This window comes from Xenopus tropicalis, chromosome 1 (genome assembly GCF_000004195.4).
Source record: "Xenopus tropicalis strain Nigerian chromosome 1, UCB_Xtro_10.0, whole genome shotgun sequence".
NCBI classification, from domain to species: domain Eukaryota; kingdom Metazoa; phylum Chordata; class Amphibia; order Anura; family Pipidae; genus Xenopus; species Xenopus tropicalis.
This window is the reverse complement of record NC_030677.2, coordinates 202365464-202391051: the sequence shown is the minus strand read 5'-3', so window position 1 is coordinate 202391051 and position 25588 is coordinate 202365464. Positions and strand designations below refer to the sequence as shown.

At 42.0% G+C, this 25588-nt stretch overlaps 1 protein-coding gene across 4 annotated transcripts in view; it reads left to right on the top strand.

Annotated features, from left to right (window-relative positions):
• Positions 1 to 21813, top strand: part of wdr7 (WD repeat domain 7) — a 228509-nt gene extending 206696 nt beyond the window's left edge. For 3 of the 4 annotated variants that reach the window (XM_018090767.2, XM_018090674.2, XM_012956678.3), the window contains 2 exons: positions 13605 to 13709; positions 17969 to 21813. In XM_018090767.2, the coding sequence (XP_017946256.1) occupies positions 13605 to 13709; positions 17969 to 18172 (309 nt within the window). In that variant the 3' untranslated portion in view covers positions 18173 to 21813. 4 annotated transcript variants of the gene reach the window in all.
• The last annotated feature ends 3775 nt before the right edge of the window (positions 21814 to 25588 follow it).

The following is a 25588-nucleotide window of genomic DNA, read 5'->3' as shown; positions in this document are numbered from 1 at the left end:
GTGTTTAAAGGGAAAGTGTGCCATTGTTACTACATCTCCTTTCCTTTTACAGTTAGAGCTGCATCACTTCCTGTCAGCTGATCTCTGAGGGAGCACACAGCCCATCACTAAATGGCGGCTCAAGAGAAAGGATGTAATAGTTTCCTATTTAGGATTACCCAATGGCACATACTACTAAAAAAGTATATTTATATGAAAATGGTTTATTTAGATGAAGCAGGGTTTTACCAGAGCAACCTGAAATATAGGAGACCTACCTTTTTCAGTTGCATCTTCCCTTTGTCTGGGATGACGCCAGCATTGCAAACGTTTCCCTTTCCTCCCCTAATGGCCATGTTTATATAAGCAGCATTGCTGGTTACGTAGAGCATTAACCTTTTACAAACATTACAGTTTGGGGGCAGCTATTCAGGCTTTTACTTTTCAGAATAATCCAAATAAATATATATATATATATATATATATATATATATATATTACATGCATAACATTACTTGGTGAACCATCATTTGCTGTCAGAGCTGCAGGTACCAGATCCCTGTGTTTATATGGCATCCCCAGATGCTACTACGGTACAGCTCCCAGCATTCCTCAACAGATAATTATGGGGTTGTGAATTCTGGGAATTGTAGTCCACTGACATCTAAGGACCCATGGTTAACATACAGTCCCCTCACCTTTCCATCCTTTTATTTGAATATATCACATGCTATAGCTGAGCCAGTAATCACTTACCTAGGCGTGACCTGATATACTACGTGACCTGTGATAAATTTCAGTCACACTTTACTGCTGCGCTGAAAGTTTGAGTGATATCACCACCTCCCCCCCCACCCCCCAGCAGCCAATCAGCAGAACAATGGGAAGGGAGCAAGATAGCAGCTCCCAGTAGGTATCAGAATAGCACTCAATAGTAAGAAATCCAAGTCCGGCTTGGGACTCCTCCAGTTACATGGGAGTAGGAGAAACAATAGGTTAGCTGAAAGCAGTTCTAATGTGTAGCGCCGGCTGAAAGCTCAGACTCAGGCACAATGCACTGAGTTGGCGCCTACACACCAATATTACAAATACATTTGTTGGTTCAAGAATAAAAGTTTATATGGCAGAGGGAATTATTTGCTATGTAACAGTATAATTTAAGTACAACATAAAAATCATGACAGAATCCCTTTAAGTTCTGCATAACACAGTCCATTGTTTTTCATAAATGTCCCACATACCCCCTGCTCACATTCGGCTTCTCTGAAACGGAATATACTTTGCTGAAGCCAATATTGGCCGCCACTGGGACCTGAAAATGTTATTACGAGCTGAGCTGAATTGGGTCGCCCATGGGTAGCCGGGAACAATGAACAGCAAGGGTCGCACAATGCAAGAAAATTCCACCATGAGGTCAGAAAAGAAAATTGAATTTGCATGCGAATAATGTACAGAGGCCGGTGACTAGTGTGTAGCGCTCCTGAATGGCCTCCCGCGTCCCGCAACAATTCCCCCATCTCTGTGCATTGTGCTTGGGCTTTTGTCAGACTTGTCACACCCTGTCCCTTATGTGTCAGTAGGGGGATGGTGGGAAGATCTGCCTGCAATGCTTACAGCAATTACCCGCACACAGAGGCACACCGTATAGCTAATGCTCGGCACAGCTACCACCCACTGCCATATATATATATATATATATATATATATATATATATAAATATATACAAGGAAGAGTGGAGCACACCCAATTCAGGCTCAAATGCCTTGGGTGCAGGCAAAAATGGAGAAATATAAGGACAGAGAGCCGCACACACAAGGACTTAGCAATTATGAAAAAAATCCAACGTTTTGAGCACTAACTGTACTCTTCTTCAGGTTTGTCCCTGAAGAAGAGTATAGTTAGTGCTCGAAACGTTGGATTTCTGTCCTACAGCTAGAATCTCAGCCATAAAGCAGGGCAGGACTGCTGCTTACAATGGGGGGATCAGATAGGATCTGTGCCACTGTGACAGAATGCTCTGTTATACAGATAGCTAGAATCTTAGCCATAAAGCAGGGCAGGACTGCTGCTTACAATGGGGGGGATCAGATAGGATCTGTGCCACTGTGACAGAATGCTCTGTTATACAGATAGCTAGAATCTCAGCCATAAAGCAGGGCAGGACTGCTGCTTACAATGGGGGGATCAGACAGGATCTGTGCCACTGTGACAGAATGCTCTGTTATACAGATAGCTAGAATCTCAGCCATAAAGCAGGGCAGGACTGCTGCTTACAATGGGGGGATCAGATAGGATCTGTGCCACTGTGACAGAATGCTCTGTTATACAGATAGCTAGAATCTCAGCCATAAAGCAGGGCAGGACTGCTGCTTACAATGGGGGGGGGGATCAGATAGGATCTGTGCCACTGTGACAGAATGCTCTGTTATACAGATAGCTAGAATCTCAGCCATAAAGCAGGGCAGGACTGCTGCTTACAATGGGGGGGGGATCAGATAGGATCTGTGCCACTGTGACAGAATGCTCTGTTATACAGATAGCTAGAATCTCAGCCATAAAGCAGGGCAGGACTGCTGCTTACAATGGGGATCAGATTTTACAGTTTGTTGCACAAGGGAGTAAAGTATGATATCTCTGACCTCTTCCTGCTCTCGGCCTACATGCCCATTACACACTATAGGCAGCAGTATTTCCAAACCCTATGATGGAAAGCAAATAACATGTCTCTGTGGAGTTTTGACACAATTCTCTGCTCAACCCTCCACCAATGTATATGTGTAGCTTTCCTACTGTGAGATTTTTTTATTGTTTCTAAACCACATGCACATTTGAACCTAAAGTTAAACTTAGATTGTAAGCTCTACGGGGCAGGGACCTCCTTCCTACTGTGTCTCATACCACATGGCACTTATTCCCTGTGTATTTATACTTATTTATTGTATTTATTATAACACTTGTCCTCCCTGTGTGTAATTCTGTATATTGTAAGATTGTACAGCGTTGGGTACCCTTGTGGCGGTTTATAAATAAAGTTATGCATACATACATACCTAAAATGTCAATAAAACCAAATAATGCCCCCACCACCAAGCCGGAAATGATATATATTATTGTATATTTATATATATAACATCAGTTACACAGATTCATCCTTCACCCAGACCCCATTCCTTGTGTTTCTCCATGTTCCATATCCATTCCTTATTTACAGGGGACTCAATTATACATTCATGGCTCTTATTGTACCAACTTGTTACAATCTTCCCATCTACCCAATTAGGGAAAAGGGACCTATCCCTGGGGATATTAAAGGGCAAGTAATTTCCGAGAGCCAACTATTGACAATAGAATTCATATGGATTCCGTCCCTTTTCATCCCCGGGAAAGCACAGCGCGTTGCATTTTCCAATCTCGCGACTGGAAAGAATCCAAACAATTTGCGGCCGCCCTCACAGCTGGCGATTGTGTAGAAATCCCTATTTTTTATTTCTGTCCCAGTAATTGTGTTTGCGGGCCGGCTGAATGATATGGACATGGTAATGCGCGAGAAGCGCCGAGGATCTCCCTGAAATTATTCATTGGGTTTGTGCAGAGACACATTGAGCTGAGGGGTTAGTGCTGCTTATGTTCCCCCCCCCCCCCAGGGATGGAGACTTCCAACATTCACATGCTCCCCCGGGAGTGGGTTCTGTTCTCTCCTGGGTCGGCCCAATGGGCATTCACCTACTCAATAGCCTTGTCATTCTCAGTTTTCCCAAAATTGACTGTAAAAGTGTATTGTGTGTCTGCACAGTGAATGTATATGGGGTTAGTAAATATACCAATGGAACCGGTGGAGCCAGTGTTGGCATTAGAACATTGAAGAACATTCTTGAAGGTTCAAGGTCAGCAAATTGGAACGTCCCTGCCTTTCAGTAAACACATGAAGTGGGGCAGCCATTTAGTGCTTGTAGTAGTAATAATAATAATAATATCTGTTCCACCATCTGCTTGTCTGATAGGTTAGTAGATGTGCTGAAGGCATTGAGTAGATAGAATGACAGGTGATACTACCAGCCAAGAGAGTGCAACAGTGTATGTACATTAAATTCATGCCCCTTGGGAAGTATTCTTGTTGACCTTCTGGACCAAGTTGGCAGCTTATTGGTCCATGTATGGGGCCCTGGGACAGAATTGCCCCAGTGAAGGCAATAACAATTAATAAAATTTTTACTTTCATTGTCATAACATGTAGAAGATTCATCAAAAGTATTTACAATTAGTTACCATGGTTATCCACACCTGTCCGATCATGTCTATTGCTGTCCACGTGGTCATTATTCAGGGTGGATATTATTCCATTGGCACAAAGTCATTTGATTGTAGGTGAGAGTGTATAGTCTGCCCCTGGGCTCCTATATAAACCTTGGGTAGAGTTGCTGCTATGGCTTTGGTGCACTGGGGGCTTGAAGTTTGGGGCAAATCTTTTCTGTTTGGCATTTTTATGTGCCCTTAATCACAAGGAAGATTGATAAATGAGTAATTCTAAGGAGGTTTGGTTTCTGGCCAGTACTGGCCATGCATGGAAAGATCATCTTGTTTGGCGAGGTCACCAATGGAGTGGGTCTTTCCACAATATGCCCACATGCCCGGCTGGACAGTCGGATCACATTGCCATATTGAGGGAATGCCCTACCAATGTGGGAAACTGCGAGCCCCATACACTGGCTGATAAGCTGGCGACTCCAATTGGCAACGTTATTGGCCCTTGTGTAGCCTCCATTTGGCAACGTTATTGGCCCTTGTGTAGCCTCCATTTGGCAACGTTATTGGCCCTTGTGTAGCCTCCATTTGGCAACGTTATTGGCCCTTGTGTGGCCTCCATTTGGCAACGTTATTGGCCCTTGTGTAGCCTCCATTTGGCAACGTTATTGGCCCTTGTGTAGCCTCCATTTGGCAACGTTATTGGCCCTTGTGTGGCCTCCATTTGGCAACATTATTGGCCCTTGTGTAGCCTCCATTTGGCAACATTATTGGCCCTTGTGTAGCCTCCATTTGGCAACGTTATTGGCCCTTGTGTGGCCTCCATTTGGAAACGTTATTGGCCCTTGTGTGGCCTCCTTAAGTCTTGCATTGTGAGTTGCAACTCGGAGCTCATTTCCCTTTATCTTGGAAGGTTATTAGCAAATAACAGGAGCACTCAGCGGTTCACCTTAGGCTGCTAAACATGCAGCCAACCCCGAGGGAGTCACAATGCCCAATATCAGTCCAGAGCATGGAGCACAAGCCTGTTAGGTAAAATAGACAAAATATGTATTAATGTAGTAAAAACATAAAAAATATTACAAGCTTCACCCCTAAAGTATCACCAGCTTGGCCTTTATCTTGCAAGCCCTTGTTGGTACCATCTGTCCGGCAGGCAGTGATTGAATCTCTGGGATTCCTATCTGTCCAGCCACTCAATAGGGAGGGAGCTTTTGATGTGAGCAATGATGTCCCCGAATCAATAGCTGCTGTCACTTTATAAACATGTCTCTTTGGCCACTAGATACATATCAAACAGGCCCATATTGGCTTTTCTGTGACCATATAAAGGCACAAGGCTGCAGGCTGAGTAATACAGGGAACTCTGAGTATCACTCATGTATTATAAGGGATAATGTACCCCCTACTGTAAATGATAAGGATATTAGCAGTCACTGAGGGGTTCTGTGCCCATATAAAGGCACACGGCTGCAGGCTGAGTTATACAGGGAACTCTGAGTATCACTCATGTATTATAAGGGATAATGTACCCCCTACTGTAAATGATAAGGATATTAGCAGTCACTGAGGGGTTCTGTGCCCATATAAAGGCACAAGGCTGCAGGCTGAGTTATACAGGGAACTCTGAGTATCAATCATGTATTATAAGGGATAATGTACCCCCTACTGTAAATGATAAGGATATTAGCAGTTACTGAGGGGTTCTGTGCCCATATAAAGGCACAAGGCTGCAGGCTGAGTTATACAGGGAACTCTGAGTATCACTCATGTATTATAAGGGATAATGTACCCCCTACTGTAAATGATAAGGATATTAGCAGTCACTGAGGGGTTCTGTGCCCATATAAAGGCACAAGGCTGCAGGCTGAGTTATACAGGGAACTCTGAGTATCACTCATGTATTATAAGGGATAATGTACCCCCTACTGTAAATGATAAGGATATTAGCAGTCACTGAGGGGTTCTGTGCCCATATAAAGGCACAAGGCTGCAGGCTGAGTTATACAGGGAACTCTGAGTATCACCCATGTATTATAAGGGATAATGTACCCCCTACTGTAAATGATAAGGATATCAGCAGTCACTGTGACCGTATGGTACTTATTATAGTGTGCTGTTATATTGTACAGGTCATATATTGGTTTTGCTTATTGCACATCTTATGTAACCCTATGATGGCTAAGACAATTTGCAATTTAGATTTTAGTACAGTGTAGAGAGTGATGGTTTAAGGCAATGTGTTGGGCACCATTCAGTAGAACACTACTAACTGAATTGCCTAAGAAGATTGATTGCAAGCTCCTGTGAGCAGGGTCACACCTTCATTCCTTCCTCTCTGCATCCTTCTCAATTCCATAATATTTTTAGCCGCCCCATGTAATATATAGTTATTATATCATTTAATCTGTAATATGAAGCTTAGAAGGTTTGTTCCACCCCTGCCGGCTAGAGAGCTTCCCCAAACCAGTGCCCCGTATGCGCCGTGTCTGGATATTAGTAAATACGGTGACATTAATATTTAACCCCCTTGCCCAAGAGGGGTTAAGATGAGTGGAATAAAGTGCAGTAACACTTGGCTGGCTGCAGCTGTCACCTTATTTTATTTGTGTGGATTAACTCTGCCCAGGAAAGAAGTCGCCTCATTTTCTGCCTGTCATTTGCCCAGGAAGTTAAAGCAAATTATAATGAGGGAATCACAGCAGGACGGCCTCCTAACAAATGAGAGGCATATATTGACTGACAGGCAACATGCCATTTCGGTGATAAATGTATTTTTATACGCCGCTCTCCAAGGTCACTTTGTGCTCTCATTGGAAATGTGCTCTCGGGAGTCACGTGACAGCCACGAGCTGTGGGGCAGAGAGTTCTGTCCAGGGTGCTGGGGTGCATAGAGGTCTGTGCAGGGTGCTGGGGTGCATAGAGGTCTGTGCAGGGTGCTGGGGTGCATAGGGGTCTGTGCAGGGTGCTGGGGTGCATAAAGGTCTGCGCAGGGTGCTGGGGTGCATAGAGGTCTGCGCAGGGTGCTGGGGTGCATAGAGGTCTGTGCAGGGTGCTGGGGTGCATAGAGGTCTGTGCAGGGTACTGGGGTGCATAGAGGTCTGCGCAGGGTGCTGGGGTGCATAGGCATCAACACTGGGGGGAATAGAGCGTAAAGGTGCTACAGTTGGGGGGCTGCCTCTATAGAAATGGGGTGCTGGGGTGCATAGGCATCAACACTGGGGGGAGTAGAGCATAAAGGTGCTACAGTTGGGGGGCTGCCTCTATAGAAATGGGGTGTTGGGGGGTTTATATTATGCGCCTGTGTATAATGCAGGGCTTCAACCAACAGACAAAACTGACTGTTTCTATTGGTTCCACTAAAAGACAAAACTACTGACCTGTTAATATAAAACTACAACTCCCAGAATCCTCTGGCAGCCTTCAGCTTTCTGATTCTTGGAGTTATAGTTGCACAGAAGGCACATCTGCCTGTCTGACAGCCTTGTTGGAAAGTGTTAGTAGCACTAATTTATTGTATTGTACACACTGGGGCCTCATTTACAATTTCCCAGTAAATAGCTAGAACACTAAGGGGCGCAAAACCCCTTACTAAGGGCAGGGCAGGGGGCCAAAGTACAAAAAAAGTGACTTCCTGGTCACTATGGTAAATTGGACCCTAGCAACCAGATGGCAAACTGCTGAAATAAACAGCAGAACAACCAAAAATAACAAATGCAGACTAATTGCAAATTGTCTCAGAATATCACTGTCTACATCAGACTAGACGTTAATTTAAAGGTAAACTACACCTTTAATGTAGCCCTGTAAGTCCCTTTTCCCTCCCATATGAAACCATAGAAATATTTGCTACGTTCCGTTACATTAAGAAGTTAAAGAAGCGCTCACGATCACTATTGAAAGGTACTTACTGAGCCCGGGTAAAGGCGCTTAATCCAGATCCATACGGAGACCCATAGGACTTGGAGTATTGAGCTGGTATTTCCAGTGTATCTCCTGTTGGCTGAATCAGCACAATCTATCAGCCCCTTTTATGCTGTTACTTATATGTTTCAAAACCAATAACTTTATATCTCCTGAATCTCACTCGTTTTAAGATATTTTATATATTTTCAAAGACTCTCCCCCCTACTATTCTATTGGTGCTGCCCTTGCACAACAACATTCTCTGTAGGGAATATTGAGGTTTCTTTTACCTTCATGGTACATTTAAGGTTGAGCAATGTAGTATTTCCCCCAGTATGTGATTGTGGAATCGTGATTTTATACCCAAGCACCACTAGCTGTACCAGAGAATGGGGAGGAGCTTATTCATTCCATCACTCTTGCTTCACTCTCTGTTCATGGGATTTCTAGGGGCGTATTTACCAAAGGTTGAAAGTTGACCCATTAATGTCCCACACAAGGGAATAGAGTGGTGGAATGTCACTGGGGGCTGTTGCAAACTTCTAGTTCTAGTTCTAGATCACATGCTTGGTCTTCACAATATGAGTTACCAGTGAATACAGGGATGTTATACAAAGAAGTCACCATTGGGCAGTTAAAGGGGTGGTTTACATTCAGGTTAACATTTGTTTGTATGTTATAGAATGGCCTATTCATTTTAATTGGTCTTCCTTTTTTGGTTTTTCATGGTTTTTTAATTATTTCCTTTCTTCTTCTAACTCTTAAAGTGGCCATACACGTAACAATTTCAATCTTTTGGTCACACAAAAGATCGTTCCAACCCTCCACTGACATTCAGGGCTGAATCGTTAGATATGGAGTTAGAAACAATAGGATTTCTACTTCCTGCCGATTCAGCCCTGAACGTAGATTTTGCTTGGGCGCCTTCAATTTTAACCTGGCAGATTGACGAGTCGACCGATATCGGCAGTGATAACCCATACCTCTAACTGTACCAGTTTTATACACCTTCAGTTATTGAGGGTAGAAGACCCCACTGCAAGTGTGAGCGTCAGAGGATGTAGATCAGGGGTTCCAAATCCGTGAGCAACATTTACATATAAATAAGTTGGGGAGCAAAGCAAGCATGAAAAAAAGCTCCTAGGGGTGACCAGTAAGGGCTCTGATTGGTTATTCTGTAGCCCAGTGTGAACTGGCAGCCTACAGGAGGCTTGTTTGGCAGTAGCCATGGTCTTTAGGACTTCAAATAACTATCTGGATTGGGGGCACTGAGAGCAACATCCAGGGGGTCGTTGAGCACCATGTTGCCCCAGAGCCACTGGTTGGGGGATAGTGAACAGTTTCAGCCAATAAAATGCTGCGACACAAAGTTTTATCAAAGCAACACACTAAGTTATGCCGTTTCGTGTAGCAGAGCAGCTTAGGAAGCTTTGTAGCAAACACACAGATGCATTTCTAATCATTACAGATCAAGAGCTTTGGGATTACCATGTCTTTGGATAATGGGCTGATCTAAAGGCGGCCCGAGCTGCACTCATTTACACTTCAAATCAAGGCAAGTTTTCTCCCAAACAGATCACAGGATTCACTAGCAACAAACAAGCAATGGGGGAAGAAATACTAGGTGTGCATTATTTTTGTTTGTTTTGTATTTTTAATATTTAATGTCGAACAAGGCAGTGCAGAGAGCATTAATGCATAATGTTCCTCAACGTGTCAGAGCGAAATGAGAAAAGAGCGCTTTGAAGACAAGAATCTACAGGCAAAAGGAATATTCATGTATAGAAGGGAGACAAAATAATGGAGAAAAAAAACAATGTATGAATATTTCAGGGCTCTCAGACATGTTACGGCCAAGGGGAGGCCCAAAGGATTCTTCTTCCACCGCCCCCATGGTCAGCTCAAGGTCTCCATAGACTTCTTTATACTCCATCATCACTTTAATGTAAATTGACCCGGGCTTCTCTTTACCTTCGCAACAGCTACATTCTGTATGGGAATTGATTTTACCCATTAGGAATTGTTTCTGTTATTTATATTTGTTCTTTAAGAAGGAATTTCATGATGAAGGAGGTGGACATTTATTCTGCATTGTAAATTTTGGAACATCCATGTAGGTAGAAGGAAAGGTATAATCACTGGGGGATGTGAAAATGTTAGGCACCCCCCAAGTGATTATAATCGCTTATCTGGGCCAGTGCTACTGTTCAGGGCCAGCCTTAGGCCAGTTGAACCTATTGGACCCAATAGGGCCTCACACCATGGGGAATAAGCACATAAAGCTATCTAGCCAGCCCCTATAACGATTGCCAGATTATGCTACTATCTGTTCTGGGATATTAAACACAAAATGGGAACTGCATTCATAGTGCTTGGGGGCCACATTGTGCCATTAAATGTTGGGGGTCAATGGAACAAGAGAAGGAGAGGTGAAAAGGAAGGGTTACAAGATCAGCCACAGAGCGAGAGGCAGGGACTATTTGCCCATCCAGCCCTGAAACCCTTGTGTAGGGGGCCCCGCCAAAATGGTCCCATTTGGGCCCCGCCATTTATAAGACAGGCCCTGCTCCTGTTTGCTGAAAAGTGCCTTGGCCCAGAGGACTACTTTAGGAGCACTACATCAACCGCTAAATTAAAAAAGTAAGACATCAGTGGACCACATTTCTACTGGAATAATATCCAAGTTTTGTCCCAGTAAAATATGAATTCATGGGAAATGCCAGTTTTAGTCAGGGTAGAAATTTGTGTTTAATTCAAATTTTTGATGCAGGTAAAGTCTTTAGCATAAAACTGGTAGGCAATAGGATTATTCATGCCCAGCGCCAGTTAATCCACCACAATAAGTAACTGTGACACTTCAATCTATCATGGCCATTGTTTGCACCATAGGGTCAACCTTGAGCCTTAAACCGGCTTTGTATTCCTTGGTCGTAATATTCCCATGCAGAGTAATAATCTGACTTGACGACTTCCCATATGACATCAATCACCATGGTTAAAGGGTTGGGAACAGGCGGCTGAAGGCTTCCTTTGGCTTTCATCAAGACAACTCATCAGGTCATATTATTATTTTCCTCTGCTGCCCAGAAGGTCAGAGTTTGAGGGCATTACCCAAGGTCCATTGCTCCTCTTCTCGCTCCAGCCCAGGTTATTACTGTTGGAGCACCACATCACACTCTTCATTTTTCTGGGTCTTCTCTATGTTCTGGTCTTGGTACAGATTAGCGAAGTGTGGAAGGAAATAAAGTAGTAAAATATAAATAAGAATTAATGTGAAATGTCAGCTTTTAGTTGAAGGAAGGGATTTGTTTTGGGTCAAATTTCTGATGGAGAAAAAGTCTTTAGCATAAAACTGGTAGGCAATAGGATTATTCATGCCCAGTTCCAGTTAATCCACCAAAATAAGTAAACTTGACACTTGATCTATCATGGCCATTGTTTGCCCCAAAGGGTCAACCTTGAGCCTTAAACCGGCTTTGTGTTCCTTGGCCGTAATATTCCCATGCAGAGTAATAATCTGACTTGATGACTTCCCATATGACATCAATCACTATGGTTAAAGGGTTGGGAAGAGGCGGCGAGGCTGAAGCCTTTGTTTGGCTTTCTCATCAGGTCATATTATTTTCCTCTGCTCCTTAGAAGGTCAGATTTTGAGGGCATTACTCAAGTCATGCATTGTTGCACATTGGCTTAGGCTATCTATGCTCTGTGAGTGGCAGCCCTACCATAAATATCAACTTCCAAAAGGCTATGATGGGTGAAGCTCTCCAGTCATTTCATGTTGTTCTTTGCCGCTAATCCTACTCACTAACCATCTATTACAGATGTGATCTTTGGCTTTAGACCACTATTCCTCTTTGCTGTTGAAGTTCTTCTTCCTGTGACCTTTGCTATAAGGATTTTTGAGACTTAGGAGTAAAACAAATTTCCAATTACATATGTGCAAGTCAGGCACAAACAATGTTACGTCATGCCAAGTCTGTCCAGTTTCTTACGTTGCTCTAGAATTTGGCACACAAATGTCTTTTGTTGTTGACCGTTTTATAACAGAAGCATTGGTACAATGACAGCACCACAAAAACATCAACTACACAGTTCCTTAAGCTTCTCTATCATTCTTTCACTATATCTTCTTGTATATTGCTGTGTTGGCCCTGTAGCATAGAGAATAAAATAACTAGTACTAGTTCCACCTGTAGCACTTCGTATTGGTTTTGGCCTCTGTAAAATGGAAGGGGCATCCCAGTCGCAACAGGTCACAGAAGGCACTGAGGGAGGAGCAAATTGAAATATATATGTATATATATATATATATATATATATATATATGAACACCCTATCTGAACATTCATTTAGGACTGCAATTATATTAGGCTTTCTTGATGCTGTAGTTCTCAATTCCTTCTTTCTTATGGTCTAATACAGTGATCCCCAATGAGTGGCTCAGGGGCAACATGTTCCTCACCGACCCCTTGGATGTTGCTCCCAGTGGCCCCAAAGTAGGTGCCATTTTTACATTTTTGGCTTGGTGACAAGTTTTGGAAGCCCAGAGACACAGTTTTACTCTACGCAGAGCCTCCTGCAGGCCACATGGGGCTACCAAATAGCCAATCACAGCCCTTATTTGGCCCCCAAAGAACTTTTTTTCATGCTTGTGTGGCTCCCCAACACTTTTTACATCTGAGTGTGGCTCACAAGTAAAACAAGGTTCAGGGATCCCTGGCCTAATGCTTTGAATAACCATCTCCCTGACGAAGGTTCCAGTAGGGAACTGAAACGTAGGACAATAAAACCTCACCTTTTTTTGCATCCAAACATGACTCTTTTGTCCTTAAGATGATTGTGTAAATCCTGTGAGTGCCGACACTTTTCCATGTTTGTTCTATTTTTCGGCTCTGGCACCCAGGTAGTGTACAGTAACTTTGGTGTGCTCTCCACCCTGCACTTGTTATATATATATATATATATATATATATGACCACCCTATCTGAACATTCATTTAGGACTGCAATTATATTAGGCTTTCTTGATGCTGTAGTTCTCAATTCCTTCTTTCTTATGGTCTAATACAGTGATCCCCAATGAGTGGCTCAGGGGCAACATGTTCCTCACCGACCCCTTGGATGTTGCTCCCAGTGGCCCCAAAGTAGGTGCCATTTTTACATTTTTGGTTTGGTGACAAGTTTTGGAAGCCCAGAGACACAGTTTTACTCTACGCAGAGCCTCCTGCAGGCCACATGGGGCTACCAAATAGCCAATCACAGCCCTTATTTGGCCCCCAAAGAACTTTTTTTCATGCTTGTGTGGCTCCCCAACACTTTTTACATCTGAGTGTGGCTCACAAGTAAAACAAGGTTCAGGGATCCCTGGCCTAATGCTTTGAATAACCATTTTATAACAGACCGGGAGGTAGGCTTTGATTGTGTCAATGAAATGATATAAATGCTCATTTGCACATGTTATGTTTTGTTTTCAGAATATTCATGGCCATAAAGGACCTATTACTTCAGTTTCCTTTGCCCCTGACGGACGCTATCTTGCTACCTACTCCAACAAAGACAGCCACATCTCTTTCTGGCAGGTAATGATGCAAAATGTGTCCATGTTCAGCCATATTCAAAGTCTAAGAAAATCTGACACTTGCTTTACTAGCATTTTCTTCTCTTTTCTTGCTGCCAATGTTCAGTTGTCTCCTTAGAGAAGGAATTTCAGTTAAATTTGCAACCCTTCCAATGTCTTCTGCATTATTGCCCAACAGTTTCATTATGCCACAAGCCCGGTTCCATATTATATAAAGCAAGTAAGGCACATAGTACTAATAACCACTGAGTTTCTTATTTATAGAACTGACTCAAGAATCCAACCTTTCACACAACCAGGGCAACATCAGACCATTTAGAGCGTATATCTTGCCTCAAAGTAAGAAATGGAAACCATGGCTCCTAGAGGTTCCTTCTGATGCACCTTAGATGCACTTTTTGATCGTTCATTAGCCCCCTAGGAAGTTTACATGACTACATGCTAGACTGTCTAGCATCTATATTAAAGTAAAAAGAATTGCAAGTTAAGGTTTATCCTATAGGAATGCAACATCGCTGTAAAATACAGTTGCTGCCTGTCTGGTTTTGACCCGGAAAGCCCAGTTTTTCAAAGCCCAAAAGACTAATGTTTGTACAGAGGCTGATGTTTATACAGAGTTTATTATCTTTATTTAAACAAATGACCCGAAGTACTAAAGGTCCCCATACACAGGCCGATTGTAGCTGCTGATTTGGGTCCCTTGGACCGATTTGGCAGCTTATCAGCCCGTGTAGGGGCAGAAACGAAGGGCCTGAAATTGGCCAGATATCGAATGGGCAGGTTAGAAAATTCAGTCAGACCGGGGACTGTATCTGCTCGTTGATGCGGTCCCTGAACCGACTGCCCCATTGCCGCCGTCAGAATTCGACCGTTTGGCCCCAGGGCTTACATGTTACCCGATATTGCCCACCCGTAGGTGGGGATATCAGGTGAAGATCCACTCGCTTGGCAACATCACCAAGCGAGCGGATCTGCCCGTGTATGGGCAGCTTAAGGGTAAAGACACACTGAGCTACTAGTAGCAACTACTTTTTCATGGCAACCAAATCCTAGAAAATCGCCTGCCATAGACAATACTGAGAATTGCCTCTGCTAAAACACACGTAGAGACAATTATCAGTAAATGATCAGCATTGTCTGTTTTAGTAGCCGCTACTAGTAGCTCCGTGTGTCTTCACCCCATGGGCAATGACACATGGGGAGATTAGTCGCCCCGCAACAAATTTTCGTTACTAAGCCCCTCAATGCCATCCCACCAGCAAGAATGTAAATTGCCTGTGTGATGGCATACGCATTGCGTTTTCTTCGGGCAACTTCGGGAAACCAAAGGAAACGCAATGCGTATCCCATCTCCCTGGCAATTTACATTCTTGCTGGTGGGATGTCATGTCAAGGAGATTAGTCGCCCGCAGTAACGAAGATTTATCACGGGCGACTAATCTCCCCGTGTGTCACTGCCCTAAAGGTGGCCATATTAGTTCCAAATACTATCTTTACTGCGACCATTGGTTGGTTGATGTAGCTGAATCGTCAAATATGGAGGTAGAAATAATAGGGATTCCACCTCTTCCTGACGATTCAGCCCCAGTTCCGTACAATAATATCGATGTGTGTATGGCCACCTTACCTTAATCCACAGTAACAATGGGGCCTCCCGCTCCCCCCCACATTGTTACTGTAGGATGACATATTTTGTCTTAGTCGTTGGGGTCCTTTGTTTAAACAAAGATAAAGAAACTCTGTATAACCATTCCCTTCTCTAAACTGCAACCTTTTTGGCCTATTAATTTGTTTTACTAACCACACCTCCACAAACAGTGACTCAACAGAACCAGGAAGTGAGACAGGAAGTTAGCAAGCAAAAACAGTTTAAAGCCATAGCTATTTCCCAATTAAAACACTAGAGAAACATTATGGCAAGCCCAAACCTTCTTTGAGAAAGGGGGGGGGGGGGGGGGGGGGATACTGTCCTTTTATGTCTCAGTTCTTATGCACAGCCAATTTATTATGCACATTTCCCACTCCCCCTACCTATTTGCTTGCACCATAGACCTGTTTTACTAATCATTGATTGGTCCGGTGTGTAATATATGTACATATGTGTATCTGTTAATATTAGCACTGACATGGGTTAGCCCATTGGAATCCACTTACACACCACCCCGGCCAATCCTACACCCAATACCTGGGATCCGTGGGCTCGCGGTTATGCTCCCGGCTGCACTACAACACAATACTCTTATTTAGCCGTCTGTTTGCAAGACAGGAATTTTCTGGTTATTGATTAAGATATTCCTGATCATATCTATTTCCAGCCTTTGCATTTTTAGAGCCAAGTCATTAATGGTTACAGCGGTGTTTACTGTGGCCGTATATATATAACGTGAGGTGATTAAGGACACCCTGTAAAGGTTTAATTGATATTTATGCCATTAATATCATACGGCTTGCACGCGCTGATCCCACTACATGGCTTCATTTGCAGAAAAATAAAGAATAAAATATAATAATATACTAAAAAGCTTATGTTTCTGTGTTGCTATTGAATGTTCTTTGTCCAATAAAAACACTAAGCCCCATATGTAATAAAAGGCACTAAGTTTGCCCAGTAGCAGTAACCCATAGCAACCAATAAGATGTTTGCTTTTGAACAGGTGACCAGAAAATTCAACCTGCTGATTGGTTGCTATGGGTTACTGCTCCTGGGCAAACTTAGTGCCATTTATTACATATCCCCATAGGTCCACAATCTGCATTTCTCTTAATATTAGATCAGATGGAATCAGTGTAACAGACTTTACTTTATATATCACATTATTTCTAATAATACACACATTTCAGTTGCCCGGGGTGGCAATCAGAATCAATAGCCCCCTATTATAAATGGGGCGCAGCAACAGATTATACTTAATGTTTGAGTGCGGACTTTAATCTCCACAAGAGCAGGTTGTACCAATTGTGAAAGGGGTGCATATTGGGGAATGGTACCCGTCCATCCATTTTCTGGGGAAACATTTGCCCTCCTGCTCCGGCTGTGGTTTTCCTGCCCAGGTTCCTCGCAGAGCTCTTTGCTAATGTAAGAAAATCGGTAACATTAGTCATCTTAAAAGGGCTATTACTCAGGATGATTTAAATTGTGAAAATGTCAGTGGTGCTTGTATGCTCTGCGCCAGTGAAGCAGTGATTTACGCCCTCCGACACCTCTGCGCTGCTCTGTTGGAAGAGACCAAGTAATGGCCGATGCTCCGCGCTGATCGGAATTCCAACGACAGTATTAGCAATGCACATCTTAACCATGCACCTAGCTCCCAGTATATATGTGGTCTGTCACCAGCCCAAAGCCACCCCCTCTAGTCCCGCCATATTCTCTTGCAAGATAAAGGGATTTTACTAGGGCATTAAACCACTGACAGACTGAACTCACTCAAGTTGTATAAATTGATCTTATTGACTTTAAAAGGGGGATGCTAAGTAAAGGTATTCCAACGGAGGGCCATGAGCTAGTAACCCTTGTGCAATAAAACACTAGATTTCTAAATGTGTAGTGCATATGTGTAGTAGGTTATAGCCTAAGGCTAGCCGATGTACTGTAACGGCAGGCTCACCAGAAATGGCAATGGAGAAAGCCTTTAGAATAGAGATGGTTTCCCGTGCCTTCCATGGGTTTCATCAAGTTTACTTGTACAATGCTCAATGCTGTCTGATGGGAGATGTAGTAAAACAAATGCTATAGAGCTGCAGGTCTTCACACCCCAACGTCCCCTTCCTTAGCTTCCCCAGAGCCCATTTGTGTCTATTGTACCTTAAATCTGGCCCTACTGTGGACAGAAAAGTACCCTATTTGGCCAAATACGTGAATCTTTGCCTGATGGACCAAATTGGGCTGATCCAAACATTTGCCCCATGTGCCAGGAATTGGGCTGACGTTTGCCCAATGGGCCAGGAAACAGATCACACAAAGCATCCAAGCAGAGCAGCCATCCTCAGAATACACCTATGGCCCCCTGTGGCCCTTACCTGATATCTGCTTATACCCCAGGCTGGCAATACATGTGGACCCCAGGCTACTGACCTGGGAATGAGAGTCACTCAATGCCTGTCTGTTTGTAGAACCCTTTATAATATAGAACTTTATTCTTACACTTTTTTGCTTGCAACAAGCCATTTCTAATTAGCGGTATCTGTACAATTCCAAAAATATTGATATTAACCTCGTATGTATTTATTTATGTAAGTTTTTATTCTTTCCTTTGTCTTCAGATGAACACCTCTCTTCTTGGGAGTATCGGGATGCTGAACTCTGCCCCCCAGCTGCGATGTATAAAGACGTACCAGGTTCCTCCGGTTCAGCCTGCCTCTCCCGGCTCCCTCAATGCCCTAAAACTGGCGCGTCTCATCTGGACTTCCAACCGCAATGTTATCCTTATGGCCCATGATGGCAAAGAGCATAGATTCATGGTTTAGGCCGGGGGAAGCCATTTCTTACTATGAGTTCTTACTTTAGCATGAGTTCTGTCTTTGTTACGAGCTTCTGTACCTGTCGTCGGGGCGAAGAACCCTTATTGTGTTAGGCGTGCATGACAACCTTGTGAGATATATTGCACCCTCTGTAGATCCAGATACTGGATATTCATTCGTGTAAATAGTTACCTTTCCGGTCGTCTAGCACTTTAAACCCCCCCCCCCCCGTAGTCCTTTCCAAACGATGTTACAGTAATCTCAGTAGACAGGATACACAAACTCGATGTGCATTTTATTTTATGTGTTCGTTAGTTCTTCCAAAATGTTTTAGTGGTATCGTTGTGTTAACGCTCAAGTTGCGTTCGTATGCGAGGAAACGTGTACCATGTGTATTGTTTGTCCATTTGCCTTTATATGGTTTGTTTTCTGTCCTCGGTTATATTTAAAATTATCATTTTTTGTAGCGTTTCCAACTGAAAATAATGTCGTGTCTGGGAACTGGTCTAAGACTTTCCTCTCAAACTGTATATAATGTGTACATAATTCCATTTGCACAGGATCTTCTCTGTAGGATTAGGGCTCAAAACATTCCATCAACGAGAATCTTCATTTTTTGTTTGTTTTCAGGTTTTTGCTTTGAAGTTTGAAGACCAGTGCAAGTGTCTACTGTTACGTTAAATATGAAATTATTTAAGAAGATAGAATTACTTGCTTATGGTTTGGGTATCAAAACCTTAAATGATGCAGTATTGGAGTCAATGTAATACAAATACCCTTAAGTTTCCCTTTGTAAATGTTGGGGTGTCACAGCTGGAAAATGGCAGTATCGATTATAGGATATTGTTCTATTGATGTGCTGAGAGCCTCACTTTACCCAACTCATGCTGGTCACCAAATCATTAGATCTCAGACGGATTTGGCACCCACTAGCTGGACTAAATCAAGTTGAAATGAAATCAAATGATACAACAAAGCCTATGGAGACCCACCAAACAAGGACGACATCAATACAACGATTTGGTCCTCAAACAACAAAATTTTTAAGCCTGCCTGAGAGATGTCTACCCAATATATGGTCAGATATCAGCCAGTTGGCCAGTTGTGGGCCTCAGTTGTGAGCCAATAAGCTGCTGGGACCAAGTTGGCAGCTTTAATCAGCCCATGGGGCGTGTTTGCTAAGATTGGAGATAAATAAGATTTGAACAGCCACCTACAAGTTAGAAATCAAAGCAAAGACCTAACTGGTTGCTACAGACAACATCACCGGTGATATTTATCTCCATTCTTAGTAAACATACCCCATGTATGGCGATGTAAGAAGAGTTGGGCTGAATGCATATTTTGTATTTACTATGTGTAAAGGGAGCCTGGACCTACAGATCTCTTGTAGCCCTTTGGCATATTTGGTAAACGATACACACAGGGTGCACATTAATTCATAGGGTGGACAACAGAAGTGAATAATAGTTGGGGAACCTCAAAGAGGTGTTTTTGTGTGCATATTCGTTAGGTGCCCCTTGATCAACGATCCCGCTCTGTTTAAAGAAGCATATCATTCTGAACGATGTGAGCAAACATTCTTTCTTCCACCGTCAGTTTATCACTTTAGATTTTCCTTTCACTGACTCTTTTGTAGTTGGTTAAACCTTTTACTGAATCCAAATGTTCTTCAGAGATAAGGCCGCAAAGCTTTTGGGCTACTCGGGGTTATTTGTTATGTGTGAAGGTGCAGCTAAGGTGAACGTGCATCGATGATGAATGTAGACATTATCCAATTAAGAGCTAACCAAGTAGAACAGAACTTGGGCTTTCACTTTTTAGGTTTTCCATGTACGAAATGGGATTGTGACGGAGTACAACGGGGAATTCTGAGACAAACATATCCATCTAGTTGCAAATGTATTCTGTTTCATTTGTTCGCTCAGTGGTGGAATATTCCACGGACAATTTATTTTACCATCTAGTTAGGAAGGCAACTGGACGTAAGGTCTTGGGGAGAAACAGCTGCTTATATTCAATCTTCTATAGCCAGGCTTATATTCAATCTTCTATCCAGGCTTATATTCAGTCTTCTATCCAGGCTTATATTCAGTCTTCTATCCAGGCCCCCAGGAGTCAAATATGTGTGTTTATGTATGTATAGATATATATATAATGTATTTTGTAGTTTAAGAAAGGGGTTATTTGCGTTGACTCCAACCTCCAGCTTTAGATTCAGGCAGCATTCGTTTTGTCAGCCATTTTGTTAGGTTGTGGTGGCCAAGGACTTCTCCAATTATACTCAATTTTCAATGGTGGAATATTCCATGGACAATTTATTTTACCATCTAGTTAGGAAGGCAACTGGACGTAAGGTCTTGGGGAGAAACAGCTGCTTAAATTTAATCTTCTATCTAAGCTTATATTCAATCTTCTATAGCCAGGCTACAAGAGGTGCCCCCAGGAGTCAAATATGTGTGTTTCTGTATGTATAGATATATATATAATTTATTTTGTAGTTTAGGAAAGGGGTTGTTAGCGTTGACTACAACCTCCAGCTTTAGATTCAGGCAGCATTCATTTTGTCAACCATTTTGTTAGGTTGTGGTGGCCAAGGACTTCTCCAATTGTGACAACGGTGTTTTCTGATTTCCCAGCAACACTTGCCACTTTCTGAAAAAGTTACACACTTCTCATTGTACTTTGGGAGTTTTTAATATGCAAGGCTCATATATCAGGAGAATGACTGGGAATCATTGACTATAATGGAGTTAGTCACTGGGAAAATGCCAAGAATGTAGTGAGTTTTGGGGGTATCTGTGCTGTGTTCTTCCACCTTCATAGAAGGGAAAAGTGGGAAAGGCTGAGTCTACTTATTACTCAATCCAGACATTAAACTATACATATTGCTAAAGACCCAGCCTTGAACATCCATCAACACAACATAAAAACAACTCTTTATAAAATTAGCTCATACTTACAGCCAACATGTCTCCATGATAACGTCAGGGTTTCAAATTGAAAAAACTCAAATACTTGAAAATCTTGAGTGCTCGTTTATGTATAAAAACGCTCGAATCTTAAAAACGTAACCATAAAATCACGTTAAAATAAATCTGATCACCATAAAATCATATTCTACTCTTCGTTTTTCTCGAAAATTCACGTTTTTGCCAAAAAAAAAACCCAAATTGTAGTAAAACTCAATTATTTTTTTTAAATCTGCCCCTTAGCATTCCATTCATATTTATAAGTACACACATTTACATTTACTGAAAACCAAAGTAAAATGTACTTTTGTAAAGCGAAATAAAGGGTAACTTGTCTCTATACATATGCGCTAAAGAAAAATCTCATATTTAACTATTTCATTTCCATTCACAATAGCTTAGGAGCTTCCCATTTCCATTTGAATTCTCATTATGGTGTAATAATATTGTGTGAGTGGTTTCCTGCTGTATTTGGTGCTGTTACCTTAGATACCGTAGATAGTTCTATGTGGCTTCCATGTTGGCAGATAATATGACAAACTATAACGCCAGTACAACCATTTTGGATCGACGTGATTGTGCTTTGTAAATGATAAAACTGTGGTAAAACATTCATTGAGCTTGTACATGTCCATGTACATATCCGTGTGAAATAAAAGAAAGAATATGACCATTTGCTGGTGTTTATTTTTCATTTTGGGGACTTGCTTGACTAAATCAATGCATTTCATGGGCTTGTGGTTTTGGCCAGTTGGTTGCTACGATGGAGCATATGGTATCGGAGAATTAGAAGATGGGGACAATAGTAATATAATTGGAATCTACCCATTATTTACTACGTTATAAAATGAAAACCTCTTTTGCGTCTTCTCCTTAGGTACAGTAACACAAATTGAATTAAAAAAAGTCACTAAAATTCTACAATTTAATTTTCTGACAATTTTTTTTGATGAAGGGCCCTATTTAAAAAGTTTTAAACTGGTAAAATAAGTTTGAGTAATTTTTATGATCGCCACATAAATCTTCAACTTTGACAAAATTCCAGTCCAGTTCAACTTTCAATTTGCCCATGTTTTTCTGACCTGTTCATAACGAATGTTCAGTAACATTGTTTTCAAGCAGAATGCCATTAACTATTGGACATCTCAAGCTGGACCAAAAGAAAAATCCTATGGAAGAATGAAAAACTTTTTGGAACATTAAATACAGAGAGATGAATAGAAATGTGCCCAGTTGAATGGATATGGATATTCAGGGACTGGTCCAATTGCCATCTTGGAGTAAGGAAGGAATTTTTTCCCCTCTGCGGCAAATTAGAGAGGCTTCAGATGGGGTTTTTGCCTTACTCTGGATCAACTAGTAGTTAGGCAGGTTATATATAGGCATTATGAACTTGATGGACATGTGTCTTTTTTCAACCTAACTTACTATGTTACTATGGTCTCCTGTATTTGCTTAAGGTTTGCCATCCAACAAGAATTGTGTATCTCATAATGTAGGTCTTGGTCTATGATGCTGAAAGGGAAAAGGTGGAGCTTTGCATTGTTGTTTGTTTCACCATTCCTTGATTTAAGTTCATGGTATTTTTATAATGATGATATTTATAGTTACATAGTTACATAGTTACATAGGGTTGAAAAAAGACCAGTGTCCATCAAGTTCAACCCATCCAAGTAAACCCAGCACACTTAACCCACACCTACCAATCTATACACTCACATACATAAACTATAAATACAACCACTAGTACTAACTGTAGATATTAGTATCACAATAGCCTTGGATATTCTGATTGATCAAGAACTCATCCAGGCCCCTCTTAAAGGCATTAACAGAATCTGCCATTACCACATCACTAGGAAGGGCATTCCATAACCTCACTGCCCTCACCGTGAGGAACCCCCTACCCAACATCCCCCGGCAGGGCATTCCCCAACCCCCTCACTGCCCTCACCGTGAGGAACCACCTACGCTGCTTCAAATGGAAGCTCCTTTCCTCTAATCTATAGGGGTGACCTCTGGTGCGCTGATTGTTTTTATGGGAAAAAAGAACATCCCCCAACTGCCTATAATCCCCTCTAATGTACTTGTACAGAGTACATTAGTGTATGTTTAATCATTTTCCTATCTGAAGGTTGCCACCTGGCCAGTATTTCATCAGGCCTAACCAGTATACAGTATACAGGCCAGTATTACAAATTTACTGGCAATATAGTTGCCGGTAAAAACTTGCCCTCCGCCCCTGGCCCTCTTCCCATCTTCCCATCCTGCTTCATATCCCCTCTCCCAGCTCCCTTTCTAGCCTGCCCCACTCACTGTTTCCCCTTATATGCAGCCCACCAAACTCAAGCCCGCCCCTATTTATGTCACAGCTCCGCCCCTGATGTCACGGACCTGTCCCCTCAAAGACTCCTCATTGCTCTGGCCGGTAAAAAGATTGAGGAAAGGTGGCAACTCTAGAGGAAGCCTCTGAAGACTCATGAAAATATAAATACAAGTCCTGCATAAACCTAAATGATATTATATTGGTACAACTATAAAACCATGAACCTGCGCCCAACCAGACCAAAATGGAGACCAGCAGGGGTGATCCAAGAATAGTGTTGTGGCTGAAAGTCACATTGATAGCATCTGCTGGGGCTTCTTATTACCTACAATACTGTCAGATTATATTGTAATTATTGCAAAATGTTATAGTGCACACGTTGTCATAAAAATAGAGGTGCAAAGACACTGGAGATAACCCATTCAGTATCTCCAAAAATAATCACAAAAGCAAAAAGTATCTGCACACTCAGAAAAGTAAATGTAAAAAGGAAAATGTATTAATTACAAAATCATATCAGAAGAAAACAAAGCCCAACGCGTTTAAACCCAAGAAATTAATCCTGCCCCTTTTTTGAAAAAAATTTTGCCCCTGATGAAGACCCTTTATTGGGTTGAAACGCGTTGGGCTTTGTTTTCTTCTGATATGATTTTGTAATTAATACATTTTCCTTTTTAGATTATATTGTAAGAACTGAAGTCAATATTTTCTCTGGGTTCTACGTTGCGAGTAGATCTCATCCGAAGGGAAGAACCTCAGTCCGTCCATTTCCCATCATGGAAACCTCAGGACTGCTCTGAGCCTACAGGGAGTCATACCTACAACAAGGGACACAAGTAAGTGAGATATACACTATGTTGTGAAACTGGAGATATTGCAACCCCAGAACTACACTACATTATCCTGTATGATGATAGAAGATACACTTTATGAACATAAGGATGGCTCCTCTACATGGATTTTTCTGTTCCCCAGGGGGCTAAGCTAAAGCCCAACTTTCAGTTTAAATAAGCACATACTTAATATGTGTAAAGACAATTCAACACGGAATACCGAGAATAATCAATAGCCCCTACGATGGTTCTTTTGTCCTAACGGATATTTCCAGGAGATGTAGCCCCTCACCGTGCATCTATTCAGTACGACCGGGGTGATTTTGTAACCACATTGGTGCACATTATCTTTAATCTTTCTCCTTAATGCCTACTTCCAGTAGCTGATAAATATAATGGAAAGAGCATCGCTAGGAGGAGGTGTATCCTTTCTGTTCCTGCTGAACTTTCACCTTTAACCCCCTTCAGATGACAAAGCTGAGTGGTACAAAATCAATACTCAAGGAGCCAAAGGGGAAACTGTTTCTAACCTCTAACTAGAAGACAATGTTGACAAGGGAAAGACAAACCAAGCTGAAGAGCAAAGGACTCTTTTATAAAGCTTGACACCTTAAGAGGGTTCTACATAATGGCTTAGAAAAAGTGTCGATACATACTGATGCCAAAGGTCATAAAAGCAAGAAGCCACCACAGGAATTTCAAAAATGAGCCATTGTTTACACAGAGGCATTGTCTAATTTAGCAACACGGAACTACAAAATAATGAAATCTTACAACAGAGTCTCTTACCGTCCACTCTGTATATATATATATATATATATATATATATATGTTTCTCTTTATCGGTTTTGATGTATTGTATTTCTACTTTTCATCATAGATACTGATGGATGGTAGTTTTTAACCTTATTGAGAAGAGTCTGTTTCAAGAGAGAGAATGATCTCTGTATAAACAAGCCCTCTCCCCTAAGTGATGCCTGTTTCTCAAGCTCATAGATAAGAAGTTAACTGAACAGAAGATGCTCTTACGATTGCTCTGTAGAATCAAATTGTTGGGATTGAATGTGAGATAGATCTGCTGAATGCATTATCAGTGCAACCGAAATTCAGTTGGCTCATCATCTATGTATTCGGCCACTTTGAATTCTTAGAAAGCTGTCAAACATGCTGTAGATTTGACTCTACTTTTAAAGTTAAATATGATTTTGGAAAAATTCAGCAGAAGCATGGGTCCAACTGACTGCTACCAGATTTGTACCAGATAATGTCCCCTCGAGTTGCCCAAAAGGTT